This window comes from Anguilla rostrata, chromosome 3, assembly GCF_018555375.3.
Source record: "Anguilla rostrata isolate EN2019 chromosome 3, ASM1855537v3, whole genome shotgun sequence".
Classification (NCBI taxonomy): domain Eukaryota; kingdom Metazoa; phylum Chordata; class Actinopteri; order Anguilliformes; family Anguillidae; genus Anguilla; species Anguilla rostrata.
Window position 1 is genome coordinate 35,756,217 of NC_057935.1, and position 27,494 is coordinate 35,783,710.

Here is a 27,494-nt window from a genome sequence, read left to right on the forward strand (position 1 = left end):
CATTCTCAACATCCTGTGTGTGTGCATGTATTTATGTATACACGGTGATGCACTCTGGTGACTACTGCCAAGAGCCCAGTGGGCCATATTTGTCCGTAGGGAAGGTTTCAGTGTTCAAGGTATTCCCTACCTAATCTCTCAACAAACTCCTTTGGGAGACTGGCCGTCTGTGATCTTCGTGCACCAGCTGTGAGACATTGCACTGCTCAGGCTTTGCATTGCAGGCTTTTCTCATTTTGGAAGATTTGTGTGCCTTCCTGAATTTATAAAGGGTCCCGCAGCAATGCCACAGTTATGATTGGGGATTATGATTCCAAATTAGGGAACACTTTCATATTTCAATCTTTTAATGAATGACAGGAAAGTCTTCAATCAACATCATGGTCAATAATATATTGCATTGGCCGCAGCACTACATGGCCAAATTTCACTCTGGGAATCCCACAAGACTGGATTAATGCAATTAGACCTGGATTCTGTCCTCCTTTGTTGTAGTTTTCCACTGAACAAGCTGCTTTGCAGGTACCTGAAGTGTATTTTCTTGCATTAAACCACAAACTTGTGAAAACCGCTATACCAGTCATCATAGGCAAGTCATCAGAAACTTCAAATATCCCTCATCGCCCACAAAAACTGCCTGGGCCAAAAAAAAAAGTGAACTAAAAATGAAATTAAAAAAAAAAAAAATAAATAAAAAACTGCAGAAAGTTACGGTGTAAAAAAAATGTAAAATGTAATTTGCAGTTTTGACAGTGCCACACCTACAGGCCTCCTGCTGAATGTATGCCCTGCTGATAAAGAAAACTGTTCCAAAAAACAACAGGAAATTTCCAGTTGGAAAATTGGAAAACGACGCGAGGCAGGCGCAGAAACAGCCCCCTGGTCTCTGCAGTGGTTCAGCTTATGCCATTTCCGAGAGCGATCACCGTATGGAGAGTAATCCACGGCTCACTTCATCTCAATTAACTCATTGTGTTTGCCACTTGTAAGGCACCCTCGCCACAGGGAACAGCTCCACAGAGGCCAGCAATGGCACACTAAGCGCACTTGAACCTTATGCCTTGATCTCTCTGCCAAACACAAACCCTTTGTGGCAATAAGGAATAAACAAATAGAATGATGCTAAAGGTTAGCCTCGACAATTTATATTTTTCCAGTATGTGGCACCTCACTCAGCTGCCACTGAGATGTAATTATTCATCATTGGGGTTTGGTTAGATAAACAGGAAATTCCCTTAACATACAGTGCAACTACAGCCCATTCATTCATTCATTGGCGCAGCAAAGACCTGCATCTGATTTTAAAGACGTCGTACCAGGACTGCAAAACTCGGTCAACGCAGTGGTTAGTTTTAGCCAACGCAATAAAGCCTTTTCATTGACTGTCACATTTGATGCTGCAGGCACGAAGTCAGGAATTCCATCAGGGTAAATAAAGATGGTCTACCCAAACTTCTGGGAAGATGGGTACTGTGCGTTGGAATCTCATTTCTCACCCTGACAGGCCGCTCAGTATTCCCTCTGTCAACATTAATCAAAGATCTCGCGGCGCACTTCCCTTTAGAAAATTCACAATGCGAGGGCAGAGGTGCAAGCAGCCACGCTCTCACTTGAATTCCGCTCGGTCGAACGGCGAAACCGCCCTCATTACTCATGAAGTTTCGTGGGATTTCAGACACACAGGTTCTCCCGCTCCGGTCCAGCTGCTACGCCGGGTTGAACATCAGCAGTTCCTTCCGCAGGTTTGCGCAGTGGGCTTTGGGTGCGTTTCCCGTAGTAGTTTCTCACCAGTACCGATTTAGAATCATAATCTCGACCTTTATTCTCTCTGTGGAAGTACTTTATCTCCACTGAAAAAAAAAAAAAATCACGAATAAATTCTTCAATGTTTTGCCTACTCGGGTTTTAAATACTGCATCCAGGCTGTTGTTTGAGAGCCCCCAATCCAAAGTACTCTGGATCTCGGCCAAGGATTCTCAAAGGCCACACAAGCACCTTTTCATTCCGCATCAGCAATTACTCACTCTGACAGGCGGAAACTACATTTATGAATAACATCCAAATTTGATTTAGAAGAGCAATGAAACCGAATGACTGAATAAAATATCTTGAAATTTTAGTGATATGCCGGTGCGAAACAAACTGGCTTTCCTTGGGATAGTGGTTCTGTCAAAAACAAAAATAAATTAATGTATTAATAAAACAATGTTTTTAAATAAAAACAAATAACATGTTGTCCCCACTTAGTGAGGACAGCAAGGTTGCAGTTTATTCTTGGAAAAGGGTTTTGAAACTCAGAATCACCTGGAGTTCCTATGCTGTAAACAACAGCTTAATAATAACCACGTGGTTATGTCTAAAAACGGTGCCAGTTGGACTGACCACATATAACACAGTTTAAGGACAACATACACAATAAACTATAGCTTCTGAACCATACACATTTTTTGCAAGCTTTAGAAAATAATTTTAAGCAAGCACGATAAATATTTATGTTGACTAATAAACGGGAAACTAGCAATGTGACTCGCAATTCGTGCTTATTAGAAAGCAAGAACCACAAAAAGAATTTAAACTAGGCATATTGTAGTTGAGTAATTTGTATAAATAGCATGCCCGAAGCTATTGGTGTAATGGATTGAGTCTTTTTGCGGATGTTTATGATGTGATGCAAGGGCGACATCTAGTGATGAAATGTGTCAATACACTTTTGTTTTAAATCGTGTCTGTTTAGTAATAGATTGAAAGATTGCATTCGTGCAACACATAAACTGCAAGGCACTTGTAATAAAACCTTACCCTCACACGCAAACCTTGAAGGCCAAAAATCCAAAAACTGTTTCACTGTATAAATAATTACGGACTGTACTGTAAATATTGGAAATGTAGTACCTTTACAAGCACGTTTCATAATGTAATCTACAAAATACAGCCATTCAGTACATTAGTGTATCTTGAAACTATACACCTGATTCACATTTGGCAGTACACTTCAAGGACAATCTGTGATTGATGTCCTGGGAATTCTAAGGCCTACACAAAGTCAATATTGTTTCAGCATTAAGCATAATTTCCAGTTGCACTTTCATTTGTCTTAATTTGACATATTTGATCAAACTGTGAATCTACTTAACACTAAATTAGACCAGGTAGATTGACGTTTTAAACATATTCCCAAGTTTAAGTAGTTTATTCACAAGCCTTCACAACGTATTGCTTAAGGAGGGATATTGCTGAGTGACTGGGGATTTTGTCTCCATCGTGTGGCCACTTAGAGTCGGGACACCCTACTCATCACACACTGCCTCATTCAGCCCTGCCTGAGATCTTGGTATATTCGTTTGAACTAATGCACGCAATATTTCACAGACATGCTCCAGCTCCACATCGTACTTATCTGCCAAAAATTCTCTTTTCCCGTATCCAGTATTATTTAGGCTACTATTTGCCATAATTAACCCATGAGATCATTCAACGGATCTGCACTCTCACCATGCCGCCAATCAAAGCAATTCACCACGATCCAGCCGGATGTACTTTCAAATCCACATCTTGAGTGCAGTCAGGCGGCTGACTATCATGTGAATTGCCACTTTTCTTCAACCATTACTCCATCTGATTTGGGGGCATATTTTAAACACACGAAAACAGTGGAAACCATTGTTTGACATTTTGAGAGCTGTAACATACCACGGTGAGGGGAAAGAGGATGCTGGGAGTACTTACCATTATGCAGTAAAACATAAAAAGAATAGATCAGGCCAAATTCATTGTAGAGGTCCAAGAACAAAATAAAGAGCACTTGGATCATTTTAGAAAGGATCATCCACAAAACAGTTTTATGAGGACAATTTCAAAAAGACGGATTGCAATGCCATTGCTATTTTAGCATCTTGTAAAAACCAATATCAACAAAGAATAGTTTAGCCACAAAAATGTTGCCAATTCATTACAGTAGAAGTAAAACGAGAAACAAACCAAAGTGGTGTATGCTCTAAGGCAGGCTATTCTACCCATTCAGTACAGAGCACCCACTCTTACTCTACCTCTGCAGTACAGAGCACCCACTCTTACTCTACATGTGCAGTACGGGGCACCCACTCTTGCTCTACCTCTGCAGTACAGAGCACCCCCTCTTACTTTACCTCATACAGTACAGGGCACCCACTCTTACTCTACCTGTGCAGTACAGAGCACCCCCCTCTTACTCGGAGGACGGAGGACGGAGGACGGAGTGTAGCACAGTGGGTAAGGAACTGGGCTTGTAACCGAAACGTCGCAGGTTCAATTCCCGGGTAAGGACACTGCCGTTGTACCCTTGAGCAAGGTACTTAACCTGCATTGCTTCAGTATATATCCAGCTGTATAAATGGATACAATGTAAAATGCTGTGTAAAAAGTTGTGTAAGTCGCTCTGGATAAGAGCGTCTGCTAAATGCCTGTAATGTAATGTAATGTACTCGACCCATGCAGTACAGAGCACCCCCTTTTACTCCAACCATGCAGTTTAGGGAACTCTCCTTACTCTACACATGCAGTACAGAGCACCCCCTTTTACTCTACCTGTGCAGTATGGGGCACCCCCTCTTACTTTACCTATGCAGTACAGGGCAGCCCCTCTTACTTTATATATAGGGGAGACATAGCTCAGGAGGTTCGAGCGGTTGTCTGGCAGTCGGAGGGTTGCCGGTTCGATCCCCGCCCTGGGCGTGTTGAAGTGTCCCAGAGCAAGACACCTAACCCCTCACTGCTCTGGTGAATGAGAGGCATCAATTGTAAGGCGCTTTGGATAAAAGCGCTATATAAATGCAGTCCATTTACCATATATATGCAGTATAGGGCAGCCCCTCTTACTCTACCCATGCAGTACAGGGTTCCACATACTGTAATTGAGAAACATATATATTGGATTATTTACCAGGATTGTGTCACTAAAGTCAGTTTTATTACTTTGCTTTTTGAGTTGGTAAAGAAAGACAGACCAATAACCTTAATTTATGTCTCATTATAGTAGAAGTGACACCAATATGATATTTTTCCTTTTTTCAGCAGCACGCAGCTTACAAAGGGGCCACAAGGGGCAGCATATATCCTGAAGAGGACACTCAGTACTTTGCACTGTATCTCCTTTTCCCCATGTGCACAATTCGGACAATTACAAGTCAGCATTAAATACAATACTCACTGGTACTTCTATACAGCCAAATAAATATGAGTCATAAAAATAATGAGCACTATGGCACACGTTGTTTAAGAAACATTAAAGAAACTCAGCTGAATTATCTTACAAATTAAAGATTGTATAAAGATTGTAAAATCAATGTTAACCTGCCTCAGAAATAAACTGTATGGGAAAAAAATATCAAAGCCTATAAGTGACCATTTATAACTGGACTTTAAACATGACTGCCCACCGGTACAGTAAATATATCAGCAAATATGAGTAGAGTAAGCATGAGTTTACAAAGCACAAGTGACCGAGGGGAAGGAGTTTATTGTGTTTGGGTGTTACAGTGGCGGATCACCTTCGCTTGGCTACAAAAGGTTCAATGAAATCTTTTCAATACAAACTGACAAAGGTAAAACAGAGTTCACAACAGCATGTACCACATAACTGGAAATGGATCTGAGTTTCATATAAATGACATAATTCCTAATAATCTACTGCTAGGTTCTTTTTTTTTTTTTTCCTTAACTTCATACAGATAATGGATTAGGCTAAAATGCACCATAATATTTGGTTGACTTTAGGAACAGTTTCCTTATTACATCACAAAATACATTTTATATCCCAAAGAAGCAAGACTTGCAAGTAGGCATTTAAACATAACTAAATCTACAGCTACAAAATTCTACTCCGGTAGCCTTTACCTGTGGGGATGGGCGGGGCCATGTCCTCCCGATCTTCAGAGCGGTAAAAGCACGGAGCAAAATCAGTATAACATATACACAGAAGTCCGTATTGTAAAGGCTATAAAGATTTGTTGCACGTTGTAAAGTCGCCTCCGTGAGCTTTACACTGCGGCGGGCGGGGTCGGGGCCGGGCGTCCTCTCGCTTATGTGGCGTACCTCTTGGTCCACTGCCGGGCTATCCTGTCGTGCTCCGCTCTGTTGGTCAGGTACTGGGTGGCTATGCTGCCCACCAGGGGGTCCGCTGTGAACAGGAAGGGGAGGGGCAGAACACGGGGCGTGGGTGAAGCTGGCCGGGCGGCACCTTCGTCTGCCCTGCCTCGGCGCTGCGCTGAGGCTTTCTGAATCTCGTTATGGGCGGGGCTACCTTGCGCTGTCAATCACTGACTTGAACCAATCGAGAGGCTGTGCTCTCCATAGGAAGAATGAGTATGCTGTTTAGACACAGTGACGAATGCGTGTGGGCATAAATGCCTTGCTTGGTTCTGGTCACTGAGTGACTAATAATGTTAACCCCACCCATTCTGGGGTTTGGGACCCTTTGTTCTATCACTAACAGAACACAACCTCAAACACAAAACAATACTTAATCATAAACCACACACATCTCATCAGTATCACATAAACCTGATCTAAGTCAAATGCCAGAAAATATGTATTATAGGCCATTGCCGTTTGACATTTGCGTCATTCACTAATCAGATGGAACCATGTGCTCCTGAACTGAAACCACAGCTGTACACGTTCACCATCTCGAATGATCCGGAAGGCTCTACTTACGACTCTCAGTGCGTGATGGTAATGTAAGGGGTGTGCATGCAAATGATTCTGGGAACAAGTCTGCCTTTAGGTGCTGGTCTGAGGTGAGCTTCCACTACCAAGTTCAGCTCAGAACAGGGCAGAGGGCGTATGCAGGAATAACAGTTCCTTTTTACTTCAAGGAACAAAATGTATGAAAGTATGATCTGTGACTTCTGAATAATTGTTATCCAAATATATACACAGAAGTAAGAACATTTATGTAAAGCGTCAAACCTTGAATGCATCATTTCCAATAGGGTTTTTCTCAATGTTACTTTCAGTAATGTTACCAATCATGTAGTGCCACACCAGAATGGAATATTACCTGCACTTTTAATGTCAATGCATTGTGGCACTATCAAACCACAAGGAAAACTATCTCCCATGTCCTACCAAAACAAACTGCTTTTTGTTACATTGTCTTAACTTCAGCTACAGCGTCTGTGCTAGTAATCTGAGTTTCTAGCCATTTGAGATGCTCTCAGAATGTAGCTTTAGAAGGCAGCAAAAAATGGTCAGATTGCAACCCCCATATTACAGCAGATACACATAACACTCAGATATCAGTCACTAATATAAATATCCCCTTTGCTGATAGCGTTTGAGGATAATAATTTGAACATTTTCAGGCAGGGTGTATGGTCCCAAAATATGAGGCCCCAAAAATTTGCACAGGCCATGGTTTAATTTTTGGGAAGCTGATTGCCTTTAGCAGGTACTGAAAAGACAGAAGTTAAGTTGAAGGAGTTTGTTTTCTTACCGAGGTCTCATGAGGGCATCGAGCACTGCGGCGCTAAAATGGAACTTTGTATGTTGTGCAAATTCTGGTCCTCCAACAGCCCTGATTCGCGGCAGTGCTCTCATTACACAAAAATAGCTTGCATAACCACTGGCTAACACTTTCAACGGTCCAAGATGGGAGCCCTTTCTGCTACTGAAGCACCATTTTTGCTGACAGAAGTGATAATAATAAGCTAATCTTATTCAAGCAGTTCCTTGTTTCAGAGTGAGTAAGAGACATGTAAACAACATTAGAAGCAGAGAATTCAAGAACTGCGTGCAATCATTGTGACACGTATTTAATCTGCTAAACAGTTGATTTTGTTTCTGCAGGAATGGGGCAGACTTTATTCACACAAGTGAAATGGAAGGGCCAAAATGGATCCATCCATCAATAAAGAAGCAATAACACATTCACATGCTTCTCTTTGAAGCCTGCCAGACACAACAAGGGGATAATTATTATTCAAGGAACGTGCATGTTTTATCGTGCACTGACTGTAGAGGTAAACCGAATTTAGACGCAGTGTATTATTTCAGGGATTTTAGAGACCAAAATCTGTCAAAACTAGTGAGGGACAGATATTCTTTTTGTCAGTTTCAGCAATAAACAAAGTAAAATATTAAAGCTGCCGTGGAGAGGAGAGATGCACTACCTGTGACAGATCCCCGATACCTGCACGCTGAAACAGCCCAAGCTCTCCCTAATCAGAGGAGACAGCTGCTTCCCTCGTTTCTACTTCAATACCCGAGCACCTGGGCTAAAAATCTAATCATATCTTCTGAGGTGATATTTCTCAGGATAATAACAGCACACTCTCTCATAAGCATCTTAAAAGGAACAATGCTGATGTGCTGAGGAATCTGTCAAAATGCGGTCTCTTTCTCCTATTTCTCATGTCCACACAATAAAAAACATTATAAATGTAAATAAAAATGATAAAAGCAATTCAGCGCTTTTTTGTTTTTTGGGTGTGTTAACTTAGTATTCTTTTATGTGACTTTATATTAGGGTAAACGTCCCTATTAAGCCCACGTACCATATAAGCCCACTTGCAACTTCTGAGTTAAATAAAAAAAAACTACATCATCATTTTTTGCTGTGTGATGTTTTTTCGAATGAAGCTGCTTGTTACGTAAATGACACTTTTTATTGTAAGTCAATCACATTTGTCGATATTGAGTTATCGAAGCATATGTGTGGCATGTGCCTGCTGATCCCAGAAGAAGTTGCAAAAAAACTTAGGTGATTTTGGTACCCTCAGAAAATAACATTTTTTGTATATTTCTACTCCTGTTTTTGGAAAGTACTCACTTGTTATCAAAATTTAAGAGATTAGTGTTTTGAATGAGACATGTGTTAGAATATTACCTGAATTAGAAATATTGTGTCTTTTGAAATCAAAATATGAGTTTTAGCACACTAGCAAACAGACCACATGCTGCATCAATACAGTAGCTACATAGTATGGTTCATTGCAATGACATAAAGCATGATAAGCATGTATAGTTTATATTTTTGTATGCAGTTTATTATTATACTGTTAAATAGACAATAAATGTGTATGTTTATCTTTATTTATTTTTTAATTAACATTTTTACCTGGTGGGCTTAAAGGGGACTCTAGCAAAAAAATCACACTGACTGAGGTGGATGTAAATGAGTATAGCTAATTACTTCTCTACATGATCAATTTATACTTTTCATATTATGTTAGTGCACCATATATAGATTTATTTCATACAGTTGTTTTTTTAATGTCATGTGAGTAGAATCAAATATTCAGTCTTTAACCATAAATTCACTGATGTTCCCTTTAAGCCCACCTGTTCCCATTAAGCCCACTTTACTGTGTTTCAATGGGGATTTTCTCCTTTTGACCTCTGAACCATTTTCCTCCCTAATTTTGACCTCACCTGATGAATCAGCTCCATAATTCAGATAATTAATACCCATATTTAAATATCAGTGATATTGCATAGGTCAATTCATTCTGGATAGGCCTGTGTTCTATCTTAACATTAGCAATAATTTTTTAATCTTTACTTTTCAGATGAGTTTTAGTTTAAGATGACTAAAACACGAAAGAACTACAGTTAATGCCCACGCATGATAGAAGCGCAAGTTCATCCTCTGCAAAGCAGGGCTGTAGGGACCTGGACCATTCTATTTGCGCAATCATGAGGTCATTGAAAATCTACAAAAATAAGATGAAAGCCATGAACGACTTTCTAGCGTAAGACTAAGACAACCACAACGTGGGCAAAAGATTGAAACAAACAAATAAAATAAAGCTTAGACCACCCTATAACCTGTTATGTTACACTACTAAGATGGAGCATGGAGCAAATAATAGCCTTACTAAAACGATACAATCACCTCAAAGAGCATAGGCCTACGTTTAGTCTAGGAGAAAGTAGAAATTGCAGAAATGTTGACATCTTTCTTGTTTATTTTGTTTAAGTTATAGGCTAATGATACATGAGCTTCAATATGTTATGACTGATGTCTCCTCATAATGAACTGTATGTTTTAATGTTACTCCACAATGAACTGAATGGTTTTAAAATGTGTTTTTACAATGTTTTCAAACTACTATCCTAAATCTGTTTAACATTTAAAAATGTATTGTTTAATTGTAAATCATGAAATTGACTCATTTACTATCCTTAGAACATTAGTATTGAACTTGAAATTGTTTTTCATTCAGTCAGTCGGTCTTCAGAAATCTTCATAAAAACACCTGCACTTTCAACCAGCTGACTGAACCAGAAATTATGACCAATTTCAAATGCCAACAGCACAACATAGGATAGAGATACAGACAAAATGACAACACATATTGAAAGATGAAGTATTGAAGAGTAATATCCACTATAGTTTTGATTTTGTTCGTAAATATTTTTTTGGCTACATTCCAAAGAAGACATGTTGTAAGTTTAACTTTTTCCGTGTTGACAACACAGCAAAAAGGCTGGTCATGCCTATTTCAAATGCCATTTACAGGCCATAGGATAGGAGTGGAGACAAAATGAAAATAGCTATTGAGAGCTAAGAGATTACAGATTTGAATAGAACAAGTTTGTATTGTTAGGATTTTTTAAATATTTATTTATTTATCAACAAATCATGAAGTGGGCTTATTTGGAACACCCATGGGCTTAAAGGGTACGTTAGGTACCCATTAAGCCCATGCCAGACTTTTGACATATTTTGACAAATTAAACAATAAAAACATTAGAAATTGGTATAAATGAATTATTGACACTTCAAATGAGAGATTAGACTTTCATTATAACTAAAATGTTCTCACTTAAATTGGGGCAGTATACATGAAAAATGTCTGAAAAGCGGATTTGGTGGGCTTAATAGGGACGTTTACCCTATTTGAATTGAACATTTTTTTAGTTTGCACTCAACCTAACGTCTAGCTAAGAAACTCGCTCTCCACCCATCCACAATATTTATTCTGCATTTCATTACACCAGCATGTGAAAGGACAGCACCAATAAGCTAAATAGACATGATACACTATATGACCACAGGTATCTGGACACCCCTTGGTCTGGGGCTGTTTTTCATGGTTTGGGCTAGGTCCCTTAGTCCCAATGAAGGCAAATCATAATGCAACAGCGTACAATCACTTTCTAGATGATTATGTGCTTCCCCAATGGTGTGGAGAAAACCCTTTCCTGCTTCAGCATGACAGTGCCTCCGGGCACACAGCGAGGTCCATATAGAAAAGGTTTTGTTGAGAACGGCGTGGAAGAACTCAACTGGCCTGCACAGAGCCATGACCTGAACCCCATCCAACACCTCTGGGGTCAACTGGAAAACTAACTGTAAGCCAGGCCTAATCACCCAATCAGTGCCCGATCTCACTAATTATCTTCTGGTTGAATGGAAGCAAATTCCTGCAGCAATGATCCAACATCTAGTAGGCTATAAAGCCTTCCCAGAAGAGTGGAGGTTGTTGTAGCAGCAAAGGGTTGACCAGCTCCATATTAATGCCCTAAGATGTTGGATGCCAGATGTCCACATACTTCTGGCCATGTAGTGAAGCCAATCAGTTTAGCACAAGGTGAAGAGACACCCTTTTGACACCTGACCAGAAAATATATCAATATGCATGACGTCCTTACAACTGTATTGTACCTAAATGAACCTGGTGTATAAGCGAATATCCAAGTTTCTTGCATATAATAACATTGGCCAAACCATGCAGAGTGGAGGTGGACACAGCCAAATTCTCCAACAGAAAACATGTGCATTATGTCCGCTTCCAGAGAAGCTGTACTCTGCTATACTCTGACCTTGCCCACTTCCCATAAATCATTATCTCCAAATTACACTGATTACATACTGGTTGAATACACTGTGGGGCATGTGCGTGTGAGTGTGTGCCTTCCTGGAGTAACTGAGGACGTTGGTAGTGATGGGACAGCCTTTAGGGAGTCTGATTGAAATTATGTATAGCTTTATCATTCATACTGGTTGGCATATCTATCAGATACTGTCATGAATTAGACTCAGAGGCTGGGTGAAAATAACGTCACAAACAGGACATTTGCATACAAATCTTTTTAGTCTCTCCAAAAGCATGCGACACTGTGTTCACTGCAAAAGAGCAAGGCTATCAGGCCATGGGGCTTCTTCCAAGGAACGGGCAACGCTCATTAGTCAGGAATTCCTCTCAAACAATAACCCCCTTCAAATATAATTAAATAATCGCACCATTCACACAGAACACACTTAACTACACAGGTTTGAACTGAGTAGTTTTTTTCACCATTTGAAAATAGCTGGAATTTCACTACATAATTACAATGATATGGAAAAGGTTAAGAGAAGTCAATTTTCAATAATCTTTAATATGCCATTTGTGGACGGTTTGTTAACTGACTTCAGAATGCCTGAATATTATAAGATTGACCACAAAAAATGAAATGTAATTTTTTAAATGAACAGTACTGCAATTCATTTATTCACATGTTCCTGGGATGAACTACCTTAAACTAGTTCATCCCAGGAACACAGTGACTACAGTGAAAACCTAAACTGGACAGTAATCCACCTCTATTACCATATGCAGCAAACCCCATAAGTCTTGCAAAAAGCCCTGTCTGACTCCAGAAACTAACTCCCTGCAAATGATCAATGGGCTGTCTGCCTGACAGGCTCCGCCCCTCCACTCACCTGGGTTGCAGTCTGTCAGGAGGGAGCAGATGGACAGCAGGACCTTGGATATTGTGAGGGCGGGGCTCCAGTTGTCTTTCAGGATGTCCAGGCAGATGACGCCCTGGCTGTTGATATTGCAGTGATAGATTCGTGTGCGGAAAGTGACCTGTGGGGAGGAAGACCACAGAGGGTGGGGGAGGGTGGGGGGGATACCCGTTAGCTGGGCAGCGGGATGACTCAAGATGGCCGATTCCTCAGCTGTCTGTCACTCCCTCTGGATTTACAGACAGAACAGGGTAATCTTACTGCTCTACAGAGGAGGAAACAGCGCTCAAACTGGCTGTGAGCAGGTGCAGTCAGAAAATATATCAAGAATTGATAGATTAACATATTTAGATTTTATTTAATCTGTCTCTATACAAATTATTAACGTTTCGACCTTACTGTCTGGCCTTCATCAGAATCTTACCTCTCTGCAAGTAAGCACCAGCAGAATTTCACAAAACAAAACCATTTCTCCATTTATCGTCTCCCAGCTTATTGCAATACACATCATGCATTCACAGATGAAGTTAAGTAAATAAATAAAATGGAAGCTTTTTGTCTGCACATTAACCCACATGAATCCCAATATCAGAGTCAAAAACGGCAGTGATAGCACTGCACTCAAGCCGGTGTGCTGGGGATTGCGCTTGTGAGCGGATCATGTGACCTCCTCAGTGCCCTTGCGGCGGGAGGCTCCTTCAGGCCCGAGGCTGCAGCCGGCATGCCTGCTCCGCTCAGCCGGGTCACGCGTTAAACGGCTGGGGGTCAGCGGAGAGGACGACCCCGTGCGTACGCCGAGGGGTCTCCGTCTCGCTCAGCTCCCGGAAGCTAACGAGGGCGTCCTGGCGTCGCGCGGCTAGGAATCGGGGCCCGGCGTGACCCAGAGCGGCCCTGTGTGCAATGGCTTTTTTGAGGCCGGTGTGCGATCGTACTGAGCTGTGGCTGGGTGAGGAGAGGAGGACGAGGGAGCCGCACTCTACCCAACAGTAGCGATGCTCTATTCAGCTTTGGACCAAACTGGCTGGGTAAGGATCTCACAAAACGTCTTTCATTTGAATTCAGATACCGCTGCGTACGACATTTGTATACAGGGATATAAACTGGTTATTCAATTTGGCTTCAGAGTTAGGGCATGAGGGATGACCATCTTGTGGAACCTGGGGAAACCAACATTTATCTGCTAGTGTCAGCTCAAACTGTCTTTTTAACAACCAAAGAAAATGAGATCTAAATAAATCCTATGGCCAAACAAAAAAAAAAGGCAGTAAACATTCAACTGTATTTCCTTTAACAAACAGAATAAGTGTTCACAAAGCATAAATGTTCAGGCTTGCTAAACTCACTAAGGTTTACAGAAAAATTCTGATATCCAAATTCTTTGCGTGCGGTCCCATTTCATTTCATGGCAAGAATTTTATTCCTCTGGCACATGTAATTATATCACTTAAAGGGGAATTCCACCATAAAATGAACTTTTACTTGCAGGAGAGTAGCTGTCATCCTGATTAAAATGAGCTCTAAGCCAACTCTCTACCTGTATTAAGTGCAGAGATATAGCCCCAAATTACTGCAAGTGCTCCGGGTACCTGCTTTACTAAAGACTACAACCGAAGAGCTATTACAGTCCAAGGGCGGGCGTCAGACAACGCCAGTCACAGTTTGCCATACCTACTGAATAGAAATGGAGGTGCTGGGCATTACTACTGGGCTGCAGAGAAGGTAATGTTATTCACTAGTAAGCTAGCCACTAAAGAAAGAAAAGATGGGTTTATGTGTTCAAGTTCACTGTATTTCTAATAAAAAGAAAATGTTGCATCAGTGGGGCAAATTGCACGAGGCTTAGCGTAACTACGATTAGAAAAAAATACCAGTGGTGAGAAAGAATGGGGAGAGTAGATGAAGGTAGTTAAACCAGGCAAGGAGAAATGTACAGTCCACATTCCCTCATTCAAGAACTCGTATTCTTCATGTCTGCGCATTTCAATAAATTATCTGACAAAAAATATCAAGCCTGTCTCTTGTTCATTCATTGCCATATATTGTTTATTTTCCAAATGAAGCATCAACAGTGAAATGACCTTTTTGACTTCAATTAGCAGTATTACCGGTTCTACTGCCTGTTGAAAACAACATTTTTTCAATGTAGGGTTTTAACCACTTCATGTGTAGTTACACCACCTATCAGGTTTGGGTCAGCTACCTCAATTTGCACTGTCATTCTACCGCAAGCACGGACGTAAATGTTTTCAGTAAATCATTTTGCAGCAGAGGCAAAACAGCAGTACAGTAAGACAATACAGTAAAAAAGTAGCGGTAAGCTGTTATCCAACTTGTTGGAGCCTGTTTGATTAAAATGTGGAATCAAAATGTGGTGAAGGTTGCTAGCTGGCAAAATAATTAACAATAGTTGGCCTACAAATTTTTTTTTATAGTGCTGATGTGTCTAATGTTGGGTTTGGCAGACATTTTTTGATGATCAGTGATTTCACCACAGCCTCTGGCCTACCCTGCTAATGTGCTCCTGTATCCGTACTATGGATACTGTCCGTGTTCCCCACCTCATCCAAGGACACTGGATCCTCATCCAAGAGCCACAGAGAGCACAGAAGAGCAAGTCCACTATGCTAGCTAGCACACAAGCTAGTACTGTTTATAGCTGGAACAGCAGCGATGCAAAATCTCTCTCTGATGTGAGTTTGGGTCACTTTGCCTACATTAGATGTATCTCCAAATTTAAATTACCCACCCACTGTAGGCTAATTCTTCAAAAATGAGGAAGAGCAGAGGTGCGTGTCATAATGACGTACACCTCGACCAAAATTTGCACCTTTTGCTGCCGATATTTCTACACAGCGATTGCTTCGGCCAGCCACACAGAGAGAATGAACCAGTTACGCCTGGATTAGCTGAATGTCGTTTTGTGATGGAATTGCCCTTTAAAGATGACAATGCATAACAGAGCAGATACAGGCTGACTCAGAGATACCAAGTTTTCGTATAGACGGGGAAGCTTATTCAGTGTCAGTAGCCGCTTTGACACCAGAAGCAGCTCGTGTGCAGGCATTGAGAAGCTGGCACTGCCCTGGCCGCTGTTCACACCAAAACAAACATGCACACAGCTCTGCAGTCACAGGTTATGTTTCGCCATTATTACCATAAAACTCTCATTAGATGGCAAGTCTCTAATAAAACCTGGTCTCTAATAGAAGAAACACAGAAATGCAAATAAAGATTGGTGTCCAATCATACTGTGTCACTGGTGACAGGGACATGCATGGGTTAACACGCGGCAGCTAGCCAGCAAGCAGTGCCAAAGGGGTTTAGCTAAACATGAGCCGTGTGCATGACTCGAGTCTGTAAAGTCAAAGGCACAAGGCCATGCTTTGCTTTCGTTAATTGCCTTTCAGCTCAGAGGCCATTTTCCGGCAGGAGCGGCTCTTGTAAGGAGAGTTTCATTAGGTGACACTGATGAACAGCGCAACCACAGGCAAAACCGTGACTTCTGCTGCAGTGAAAAGCACAAAGTCCGTTTACACCCCATTTGTTTCCAGAGCCCTCTAATCTCATCTTTGAAGGCTTAATTCCATTGCTTCCGAATTCCTCTGTACCCTTGCCGCTAATCTCCCGACTTGAATAAATGTGTTGTTTTTTTTTTTACCTGGAGGACAGCTGTATGGAGGGGGGGGGGGGTGTTTTCTTTTGGAAATGAGCCGCCTACCTTTGGTGGTTTGAAGGGGTAGTCTGAGGAGAAGGTGATGTCCAGGAAAAAGACGCCTCCTTCATACACAGAGCCAGGGGGCCCCAGGATGGTGGACCTCCATTCGTATATGTTGTCTCCTTTTGGCCCCGCACTGCAAGCAGAAGGAAGGAAAACAGAGGAAGTCATGCTTTCACAGTTAAAGGCAGACATGTTTCCTCAATAGTGCACAAAGTGCGAACACAGCGCTACACAGGCAGGCAACGGATCTCACATTAAGTTCATTTAAGGACTTCTTTGAACCAGGCCTGCTAGAAAAGTAAGAACTCTTCCAACATTAAAACAAGGTTTCATTCCACATTACACTGTGTTTGAAAAAATATTCACCTTTAAAACCTGGGCGCTTCTGCATGAAGTGTCTCAGTGTAGGAGTGCTGATCTAGGATCTGTGTTGCCTTTCAGCTCATAGATATGGACAGTAGAAAGCAGAAAACTGATCCTAGATCAGCACTCTGCTTTGACACATCGAAAAGGGGCCCTGGTTTACACGCATGAAGAGGCTCAGCATCGTTTAAAAAGGTCTTTGCTAGATTTAAGTAAATACAGGTCTGTTCTGGTCTAAAGACTAAAACCACATTGGTGTACATTACTGAATTATGGGAGCATGGCAGCTAGCAAACATTTAAGCTAATGTTATGCCTACCCACATTTAAGTGGGCTGCTTTATTACATTTAATTCACAACTTGTGCATTTAATCATGTCCGGTCACAGAGTGCGAGTGCGATGCAGTAAAACTGAGAAAATTGATAGGGCTATTTTGCATTCACTTGGCACATCCCAGTAATAAGCTTCGTGTGAAGAGAATCAGCTATACTGAAGCAAAATAAAATGGTATCAATTTTTAGTTTTTAACACAATGGTTCAGTAGAGCTAGGGAAGGAACGTTTTAATGTTGCATTTAATGATATCATTCTGTGACATCATTGCCAGGGTGCTGTTAGTGTATTGTATTCCTAGCCCATGATTATTCTAATTTTACCCAACACGCACTTCTTTCATTGTAACACCCACTCCATGCTGCAGTGCAGTGGACACTTAATAGAACAGTAAATGGAAGCGGGTCTAAATGTGATGTTGATTACTATGTATCAGGCAGGCATTCAGGAAAATAAATGCACAACAAGTTAAAATTATCCTGTGGTACCTTCATGGACCTTAATTCTAAAGTTTGAGTTTGTCAGTTGAAAAACTGAGGACTATTACATAGGCATATATGCACGGGTCTTCATCGCTGGTGACTTGCAAGTGAGATGGCCTTTTCTCTCGGGCTTTTGTGAGAAAGATGGCTTTTTCAAGGCTACACGACACAGGTCTTCCAACTAACTATTTACAAACCATGTCCTTACACTAGCTATTCCTTTCAATATAAATCGATTAACTGCAGGCCTTTAATGGAAATTTCCAGAAGATTCTACAGTATTGAGCTAATTTGTGCAGATGCCAAATCTGGCCAATCTCCACACATTGAGTGTTCTATTTAAGGCTTAATAACTCCAGATGTGAGCATCACAGAGACTTACAGTTTTTTTTTCTTCTTTCGGCTGTTCCCGTTAGGGGTCGCCACAGCGGATCATCCTAATCCGCATATTTGATTTGGCATTTTACGCCGGATGCCTTTCCTGATGCAACCCTCCCATTTATCCGGGCTTGGGACCAGCACTATGAATGCACTGACTTGCGCATCCCCAGTGGCTGGGTTTTGGGGCATTGGCCGGCATACGGCATGGCAGGCGGGAGCTCTACCACTGGGCCACCAATGCCCCATCACAGAGACTTACAGTATGAGGACTTAAATGAAGACAGTTTTAACAATTTTCAATACTAACTTAGATTATATTCATAATTTAGGTAGAAATGAATTTCCACAAAAATAATTATCTTGGCAAAAATGAAAAAATGAAGGTGTTCTCCTTCAGTTTGAAATTAAATACGGACAGATCACAAATATACTGCAGGTAAAACTATATATGACCTGTATCATAAACACCTTGACCACAAGTATGCTAAATCTGAGGGTGATATGCAGAACTACTAAACATTTATGAAGCAACAAGTAAGCAGTGTATCCTGGTGTCTCTAAATATATCTAAAATGTCTAAATGTCTGAAAATCATAACATACTCATTTATTTCACTACAAATCAACCTTATTCACTCATTAAACTCACATTTCAAGCGGGAATGACTATCTTTTCACCAGTATAGGGGTCTAAGATATCTAGGGGTCCAAAAATGTATCCAAAGCCTCTCCAAAAATGAATACAATGCTATTTGCCTATCATAAAGAGTATAAATTTACCCATTTATGATGGTTTAAGGTGAAACATTGATATCACATAGAAAAATAATGCAAAACATTGAGACACATTGTGGTATAGGCCTACATAGCAAAATATATAATCATTCACACTTGTCTGTTCCTCTGTACTTGTTGCTATTATGATCACTCACAAGGGAAATTTTACCTTCAGGCTATTGTTGGCTTTATTTTTTTCTATGATGAAAAGGAAATTGTTGGTGATGAAGGAATATTTTTATGAACTCACAGATGGAAGATATTGTTCAGTGTGTTAGGAAGGTGTAGTTGCAGATGACACTGCAGGGAAGGGGCACTTGTTAAATGGACGACCTAAGTGACAATGGTGGCAGTCAGAAACACATTTAGCATTGTTGCAGTGTATCGTGTACTAATAAAGCTAAAATACAGAGTTTGTCATTTCGGTTACAGGAGCAATGAATGTCTGAGTTGAGCAATCTCAGCACACTGGCATCCCAGCCACTAGGGGGTTTGCGCAAAGGGGTTAACCGAATGAAAACCACATTCTCATGTACCAAAAAAATCTCCCCAACACCCAGAAACGACATCATAAAATTAAACATTGAAAATTTTATGAGTGCAAGTGAATTAAATTTAGATTTTTATGAGGATCTCCTTCACTGAAGGAGGCTTGAGGGTGAGGGAACTGACTGTAAATGCCATCACAAATGATTCTGAAATTAAGGTGTGGGACTTTTTTTTTTTTTTGTATATTAAAAAAAAGAATTGCCATAGTAATGGGCCAAAGCATACTCAGCCTATAAGTTGGTCTGGAACACAAGAGAACATAAACCATTAACTTTGTCCTTTAATAAAACTGGCTATATAATGCTCCTTTGCACATGGTACAATCTATAGGAGCAACATTAGCCTATATGACAGGGTCCATGTACTGCCAGTCACGCTGTGTCATTAGCATATTTTTTTACTATATTCATAATGATGAAGAAGAACCTGGATTATAAAAATAAATGTAATCAGCTTTCAGGTTTTTGGAACCAAAGTGAAGGCTGAAAAGGTGCACTATTACTTTGTAAAATTAGAATGTTCCGGTAAGAGACAAACTGCCTGAGAGCTCATGCAAGGGATTAAGCTTTGATGATGGACTGGCCGTACTGTAGGACAAAGAGTACCCTTGACTTGACACTTGAATAATATCTGAGTTGCTATCTGAAGCCAGTAAAGGAAGATGATGAAAAGTGAGACAAGGAGACATTTCAGGAGGTTGAAGAACAGCCAAGCAGCAAAATTACAAATAGAAGTGACATGAAGGAAAAGTCAGGGAAGCCAGCAAGTACTCGGCTGAATAAGATGGAACAGAGGATGACAGCTTTACCTCTACAGACCAAGCATGTCCTGGAGGGTAGCCTGGGGAGTGGAGACAAGTGTACATATCCTGCGTGTGTGTGTATGTAAATTTGTGTGTTCACAATTAAATATGTAAACATATGTTCTGATGATGTCCTCAAAGAAATCCTTGAATATTACACATAATACAGGCAAAAATGTTGAAAATTGAAAGTCTATTAGCAGGTCAACTGACCTATTTTCAGCGGCAAACTTCACAAATTTCATACAAATGTTTTTGTGCTGCCTTGACAGTAAATCTTGTTCTAGGTTATTTAAAAAATAGCATTTGGCTTTACAGCTTCTTGTGTGATAGATGGGAGATCCATCAATGGAGAGACAAAGGAATGAGAAAGCCAAAGGAAAGAGATAAGATACAGTATCAGACTGTTTTTTCCAAGTGGTTCTTTCATCTGGCAGATCAGGATTTTCTACAGCCAGTCTGTGATCTATGCAAAGAATTTCCAGAATGTTCTTACGCAGAAAGCATATAGCACCTCAACATGCATTAATTACACACAATTTGTTCCAATTTAAAACATATTTTTATAGATATAGCAACAAACAGAAGATTAAAATGGAATAATTTTAAATTTTCCAAGTGTGTCCATATATTTGATAAGAAATGATTATATTGATTTAATTGTATGTAGTCACAAAAAGCCGTCACCACAAGGCCTGCAGCACCACTTACAGGGTCATGTAACCCACACATGCCATCCCTTTGATCGGATTTAATTTATTCTGTTTGTCATTGTTTATTGCCCCTGTCATCGCTACTCTAAACACTTGCGTGGTTTATTGAGCTGTGTGTGTACTGTCAGTGTTACATGGTTGGAGAGACGCTCTGAATGACTGGTCTGTTTTGTGCTGGTAACTGATGCTCGGAGAACAGCACAATAAACCCAGATAATGGAGATATAACAGGGCTCGCCTGGTTCTCTGCTTCCCCTATTCAATCTGTTTGACAGACACGTGCAAACTCAGTTTCACCAGTCCCACTTAACGTCCATGCAAGAAAACCCAAAGACTGAACTCATCCGCACCAACGCACTGCTGTATGGTGTTAATGGGACACGTGGGTGCGTTTGCAATGAGAAATTCCCCTTTAAACAGTTTAATTTCATAATCAACCACAATTGTGGTTTGTGGGCTCTTTGCAAGCCTGAGCTACCTAACCTATTTTCTGTAAATTTGTAAAGTAAAATTACCTCAAATGCATCTGTACATGGCCACATCCTGTTTCATACAAGAGAGAACATTTTAATCACCACAGGGGACTTTCTATCCTTTTACGATGAAGGGGTTAAAAAAACTGTTACTACTATAAAAGTCTAACAAATGGGCTCTCAAACAGGATTACAGTACAGGCTACAGAGGCAAGCATTCTGTTTAAAAAAAATTAAAAAAAAACCTAAATAAAATCACTCTGTAGCTTTTTCAGCAGTCTTTTCCTAAAGGAAATCCACAAAAATTATGTTGTTACAGACTAAGAACGATAATCACCGAACAAAAATAAACATGGCATAATGATCTTTCACATTTCCATTCACACAGGCTGTTCCCTGAAGCAGAATCATCATTTTTTAATTGCCTTGTAAAGTTCTTTTCCATTTGCTGGAAGGCCTCCAGACACGAGCACTTAATCAAATAACAGCACAGAGCCTTCAGACTGGGGAGCCCGCGTTCCCAGGAGCCTTTCCTCCCAGAGAAAATCTAACTGTCCGTCGGTGACGAGCTAGCACGCAGGCGGCAGGCTTTTTACAATGTCGCCTTCCTTCGCAGAAGGCGCAAAATCAATCCACGGCTTCCAAAGGTGCCTGAAGAGGAGGCACAGGAGAGAACTCAATCCTGTATGTCTCAGACAGCTTCCTCAATCATTCACTCCTGCCAAAAACAAATAGGTTATGTTGCTTGCAAAAATCTTTTCCAGACGCTGTAAAGTTAAGGTCTGTCCTTTAGGAGAGATAAAGACAGGATTTTATTTGAGGACAACCACTTTTGGCAGTGTGCTTTGCTGAAAGCACTTCCAGTGGCTGAATTCAACTTTCAAATAGTGTTTGCGCTGTAGGAATATCATGATAAATGCATCTATCTACACTATCTATTGCTACACTAACCCTGGCCTCAGCGTGTTACAGCACCTAAGACTGTCCATCCTTGTGATGCAACACAAACAAGCAGCTACACAGAGCGGTTGAATATAAATCTGAGATGTTAAAACCATGGTACGTGTTATTTCTCATACTTGCCCAATAACACAACATGTAAATGCCCAGACCTGATAAAATAGGCGACATCAGATGGACGACACATTGAACCTAATACAACAGAGACACTTAGCCTACCTGGATACACTGATATCAGCTCAAGAGTTCGCCAAAAACTTTTTATTCCCTCAAGTATCACAGTCAACCTGGTGATGAGGTTTTCATTGAGCTCCATTTGAGTGTCATATTCTATAGAATGCATTGTTAAAATCCCTTAAGTTAGGTTGAAATAGTTTTAATGGAATTCAAAATAAGTGTTTTTCTGTCCACTTTGCACAGAAATAAGATACTAGGGTCTAGACCGTTCCCTTATCTGACAACAGTAGTGTAGTCACAGGCAGCACCATAATTATGCTGGTATAACATGATGGATGACAACCTCTTAAAATGTCAAATCTTGCCCAATAGGTTTCACACACACAGAGCAAGCACACTCCCATAAAACACTGCAGCCTCTGAAAAAAGTTCTTCAGCGCTGCTTCACAGTAGGCTTATTCAAGGAGGCTATGTGCAGTTTGGGGCTCAGCAGTAACATTAACAGAAAAAAGTCAAGGGTTACCTTGAATTGGTCCAGAGGTATTACACAGCAGTGATAAAAATACTGGAAATTATATATGGCAAGCCATAACCATAAAAATAGCACATAGGCAACAAAGACTCATTTTGCAGGTTTTCAAATGGTTATTCTTAAACTAGTGTGACCAGATTCCCTGGAGGACCGTTTAGCCCACATAATGCAATGAGAACCCATGGTAATGGCGGCTGCGGTCACAGAGCCCACTGAAATATGGTACAACTGAAATACGGGACGAATCAAGATGTTCTCTGAATGAGTCGGGACACATGAAAAGGGGCTGAAATGCAGGGCCGTCCAGGAAAAACAGGATGTCCGGCCACCCTATCTTAGACACACAATTAACGCAACTTCCCCTGCAATAACAGCATAGAAATACGAATCATAATCCCATCTGCAATTGCTTAAGACAAATTCCCACAGTCAATCCATTTTCATGCAGTTTACACACTCATTTCCTGAATCACGAAAGCCAACATCGTCAGTAAAACCACCATTCACAGCCCTATCGTTCTTTTCACCAATCAGGAGTCACACCGGGGGAAGATACAATGACGCAGTAGTAAAACATGTCGTCCATAATTTGATTATTGGACAGACGTCATGTTTGATGGCTCCTTCACTGCTCCAGAAAAATATATGCCATATACAAAACTGCAGAAAAGAGCTGCCAGAAAAGTGGAAGAATCTAAATCAAATGCTTCCTCTCACAGCTGTTGAAGGAAATAAAACTGGCCTATTTTTATTTAAACAGACGCACAATTTTTCAATAATCTCAATTTTTCCCAGATGGTGACACTTGAGCTTCTGGTGGCTGTAGCTCATGTTCCATGCATGCTGACATGTGCCTCATTCGCCAGAGCAGGGCACGCACAGGACGACTCAGACCAATAAAAACGTATTCTACGTAAATGACTTTTGCCATAAAAAATATTGAGCAGGCTTTACAGGACAAACCATTACGGCAATGGTATCATTTTTATGATTCCAGCCATTCCCACAAATGCATTTAAATAACCAGGCATAACAAATACCATAAACATGCTCAGTGATAAACATGTACATTGTCCCCATTGGAAATTCCTGAAAATGAATTTTAACCAGTGAGACCGCTGGGTAACAGAGGGTGGAACAGCTTAATTACCACGCAAATAGAGGTGGCCGAGCAAGCAAAGGTCCAGCGCTGTAATTACTATACAAGGTTAAACTGCAAGGGAATAACAGCAATTGAGACTTTGCTCGTAGGCACAGCAGAATTGCTGAACCGTGAAAAAAATTCAGGTGCTGACTTTACTCCAAGCATTCCGCGTTACGTGGGAGCTGATCGCGGCAAAACAAATGATGCTACAGCCCATGGAATGATGTGTCTCTGGAACGCAGGAAATTTCTAAATATGCATTTCACACTAATTAACTTGCATTCCAATAAAAATAACAATTTTTTGTCAAAATATGCCAACTCGCAACAAAATACTAAATGTAGCCCATCTCCTCTTCAACTTTTCATTCAAATTGAGCACTTTCTTTCTGAATCTCGCAGTGCTACCAATGGCTGTGTAAATATAATGGTAAATACACACCACAAAAATCAGACACCAAAAGACAACTGGCTCAAAGAAACAGTAGTAAATATTTTGTTGTGGTTCAAGACGGACTCATCACCTCAGAATACATGCGTCTATAGAACGCGGCATTTTTTTTTCTATGTGTTTTGGCTGTTTTTCCATGTAAAAAAATGCAGAATCCTCCGTTGATATGACCACTGGGATAAGTGTTGGAGTCCTGCCTAAAATGTTACCCATTTGAGGGACAGTAAAGTTCATGCACAGGGAAGCTGAAGAAAGTATTTTTCTTAGAATTGTTGCTGCGGATCATCCAGTGGTAAAAATGGGTTTAAATGAGGTCCCATTGGTCATTCTTGGTCTATGGTGACTTTGCTCTGCTGGTGGTGAGTATTCCGTGTCGGCTGAGAAATGTGAGGATTTGATGTTCTGGCAGGCTTGAGAGATTCCATTATGCCTGGGAGACATACAAATGCTTGTTGCATTGGTACATGTTAGCGCCGAGTTTCTCCCTGCCGTTGTCTGACAGCGAGAAAGCGCATAACAAGGCAGGTTGAATCCTCCAGTACTCCGATTCCACTGGCTCAGTGAATCCACTATCAAAAAAGTAGCGGGCTACTTTAAAGCTTCTTTAACGACCGTCTGTGATAATGATCTCCTTGGCCCGAGAGTTTTTGTTCTTCAGACTGCATTAGGCAAAACAGTGGGGCTATTCTACTGAACCTGCTGTTCAGTGGTGCGTACTACACCACTCCATACAACAATTTCAGTAATCCTTCCATTTAGGAGACAGCCTGCTTGTTAGTGTTATACAGCCTTTACACTTACCCTCCAAAAGTGAGCACATTTCATGACGTGAACATTACTGTGTGACACGTCTTAATTCCCTCTTACTCACTCTGAGCCCCGGAGGAGTCAAACTCCCGTTCTGTAGACATGAGTAAATGTTGCTATGCTGACAGAGAATGTTTTTTGGACAGGAGCCTAATAGCAAAGCTTAATACCAGATAAAATACACACAATACCTCGGGCTGAAGGTTGTTTGTTTCCCCGGCTAAAAAAAGACCAAAAATGAATCAACTGGGAGTTCACTACTGCCCACAAAACAAACAGTATGCATTATTTTATTTCCTTATCTTAAACTCATCTACCAAACCGAATTAACCATTTAGAATTTGGGGTGGAGCACTACGACCAAATCACGGTACCTTCAGTAAAAAATGAACAATTGCGGTATCGTTGAGCAGTAACTTGCATGGCTATGGATACGTGTGCTTGACGGCTTCAAAAAAGTGTGTGTTACTTATCTTGGCAGCTGATGGCAGTATATTATTATTGCTGTTATTATTACAGGACTCCAGACGCTCACTGTTAAAGCACTCAATCCAAAAACCAGAAACTGTTGTGACATTTATTTCCTGTTGTGGCCAATACTTTCATGTCCCAAGTCTTTTCCTCCGTATCATAAAAAAAATTCATTTGAAGTAATGAAACCATTGGAAAACGACTCGTTCTCTTCTAATTGTTTAACTGAATGCTTCTTTGGATTCTTTTCAATGCTTTTTTTGATTGAAGAATATATGGCAATAGCAACAAATCTACTGTTTTCTCTACATTTCAATCACAATAATGACATAACTGAAGGAGGGTTCTGTACACTGTTATGAGCTAAAGTACCATATATGGTGCTACAGAAATGAGATCAATGAATTATTCTATTTAATTATTCACAAAGCAACTGTACAAATTGTACAAATACATATGCGATTGATGTGTGCATGGGTGCGTGTCGGTTGCAATCCCACCCGTGTAACCCCCCCCCATATAAAAAAAATGTCAGCTGCCTAAGCAAGTAACACAAACATAGTGACAGCATTTTTTACTCCTCGTTTCATATTGACCTTCCAATCAGCACCCATTATTTTCTCGAGGAGCGATTCTATATTTCACACAGATGGATTTTCCACAAAGAAAGACTGCGCTGCAGAAATCAATCGGAAGCTTAGGCCTATATCCCATTAGCTGTCAGCTTTATCATGAGAAATTGCATCAGGGCAGTGAACTGCAAACACATGTGACATTAATCACAGACACCATCTACATAAAATGTGTCTGCAGAGAAAATGAATTGTTTTCTGCTTCCTTTCAACGCAAAATGACAGCAATTTAGCGTTCCCTAGGCGACCGGTATGCATTATTCACAAGCGCAAACTAATGAGTTACTCTCTTTGTTATCAAACAAACACAAAATGACAGCAGCTATTAAGAAAGGTTTTTTCATGGTCCTAAATATTTTGCAAATATAAATGGCAGCAAACAGATGTGCATAATTACCTCAAGTATTCTCAAATATTCTTTATCGCCTCTATTGCGATTCTACACAACTCACTGGTTCCAGCCTCCCTAGACATTTGGGCATTACACTTTGTTATTGGAGGAGAAAAATGATGAGTAAACCATACACAGCTCTGTGACCTTTCTCCACAGACGGCTTTAACAGGTACAGTGGAGTATCAACGTAGCTTTATGCTATTTATCCAGCCCCAGTACAGGGGTGTTCTCAGATTAGTACGGGACAATTTTTATCAGCTTACTGTTAAAATGCAACATTTGGCCATTAAAACTACTCTGCATGCAGTAAATTTACGTTCTTTTGATTAACAAAACAGTGTGCCACACTGAGCATATGATCCATGTTTGTTTTGCTATATCAAAAAAAAAAAAAAACATTTCTAAGAAGGCATTAGCCTACTAGGCTACTGCGCTACTGTTTCTTCCTGGTGATACACTTAAGAGGTTTTATCTTATTTTATGTTTCACCATACAGACAGACAGACACACACACACAGAAATGCACACACTCACTCACTCACACACACATAATTTGCCACACAGCATTCTTAAAGCCATAGTGTACCACTACTTCAGTACTTATTTAAATAAATTTGCATGT

The 27,494-nt window shown here is 40.6% G+C and overlaps 1 protein-coding gene across 3 annotated transcripts in view; it reads right to left on the reverse strand.

Moving 5' to 3' along the window:
* Positions 1-5,474: 5,474 nt before the first annotated feature.
* LOC135250724 (ubiquitin-conjugating enzyme E2 E3) overlaps positions 5,475-27,494 on the reverse strand; it is a 46,979-nt gene continuing 24,959 nt past the window's right edge. For all 3 annotated transcript variants that reach the window (XM_064327329.1, XM_064327330.1, XM_064327328.1), the window contains 3 exons: positions 16,434-16,566; positions 12,689-12,836; positions 5,475-6,154 (listed from right to left, as the gene is read on the reverse strand). In XM_064327329.1, the coding sequence (XP_064183399.1) occupies positions 6,057-6,154; positions 12,689-12,836; positions 16,434-16,566 (379 nt within the window). In that variant the 3' untranslated portion in view covers positions 5,475-6,056. The remainder of the gene's footprint in view (positions 6,155-12,688; positions 12,837-16,433; positions 16,567-27,494) is intronic.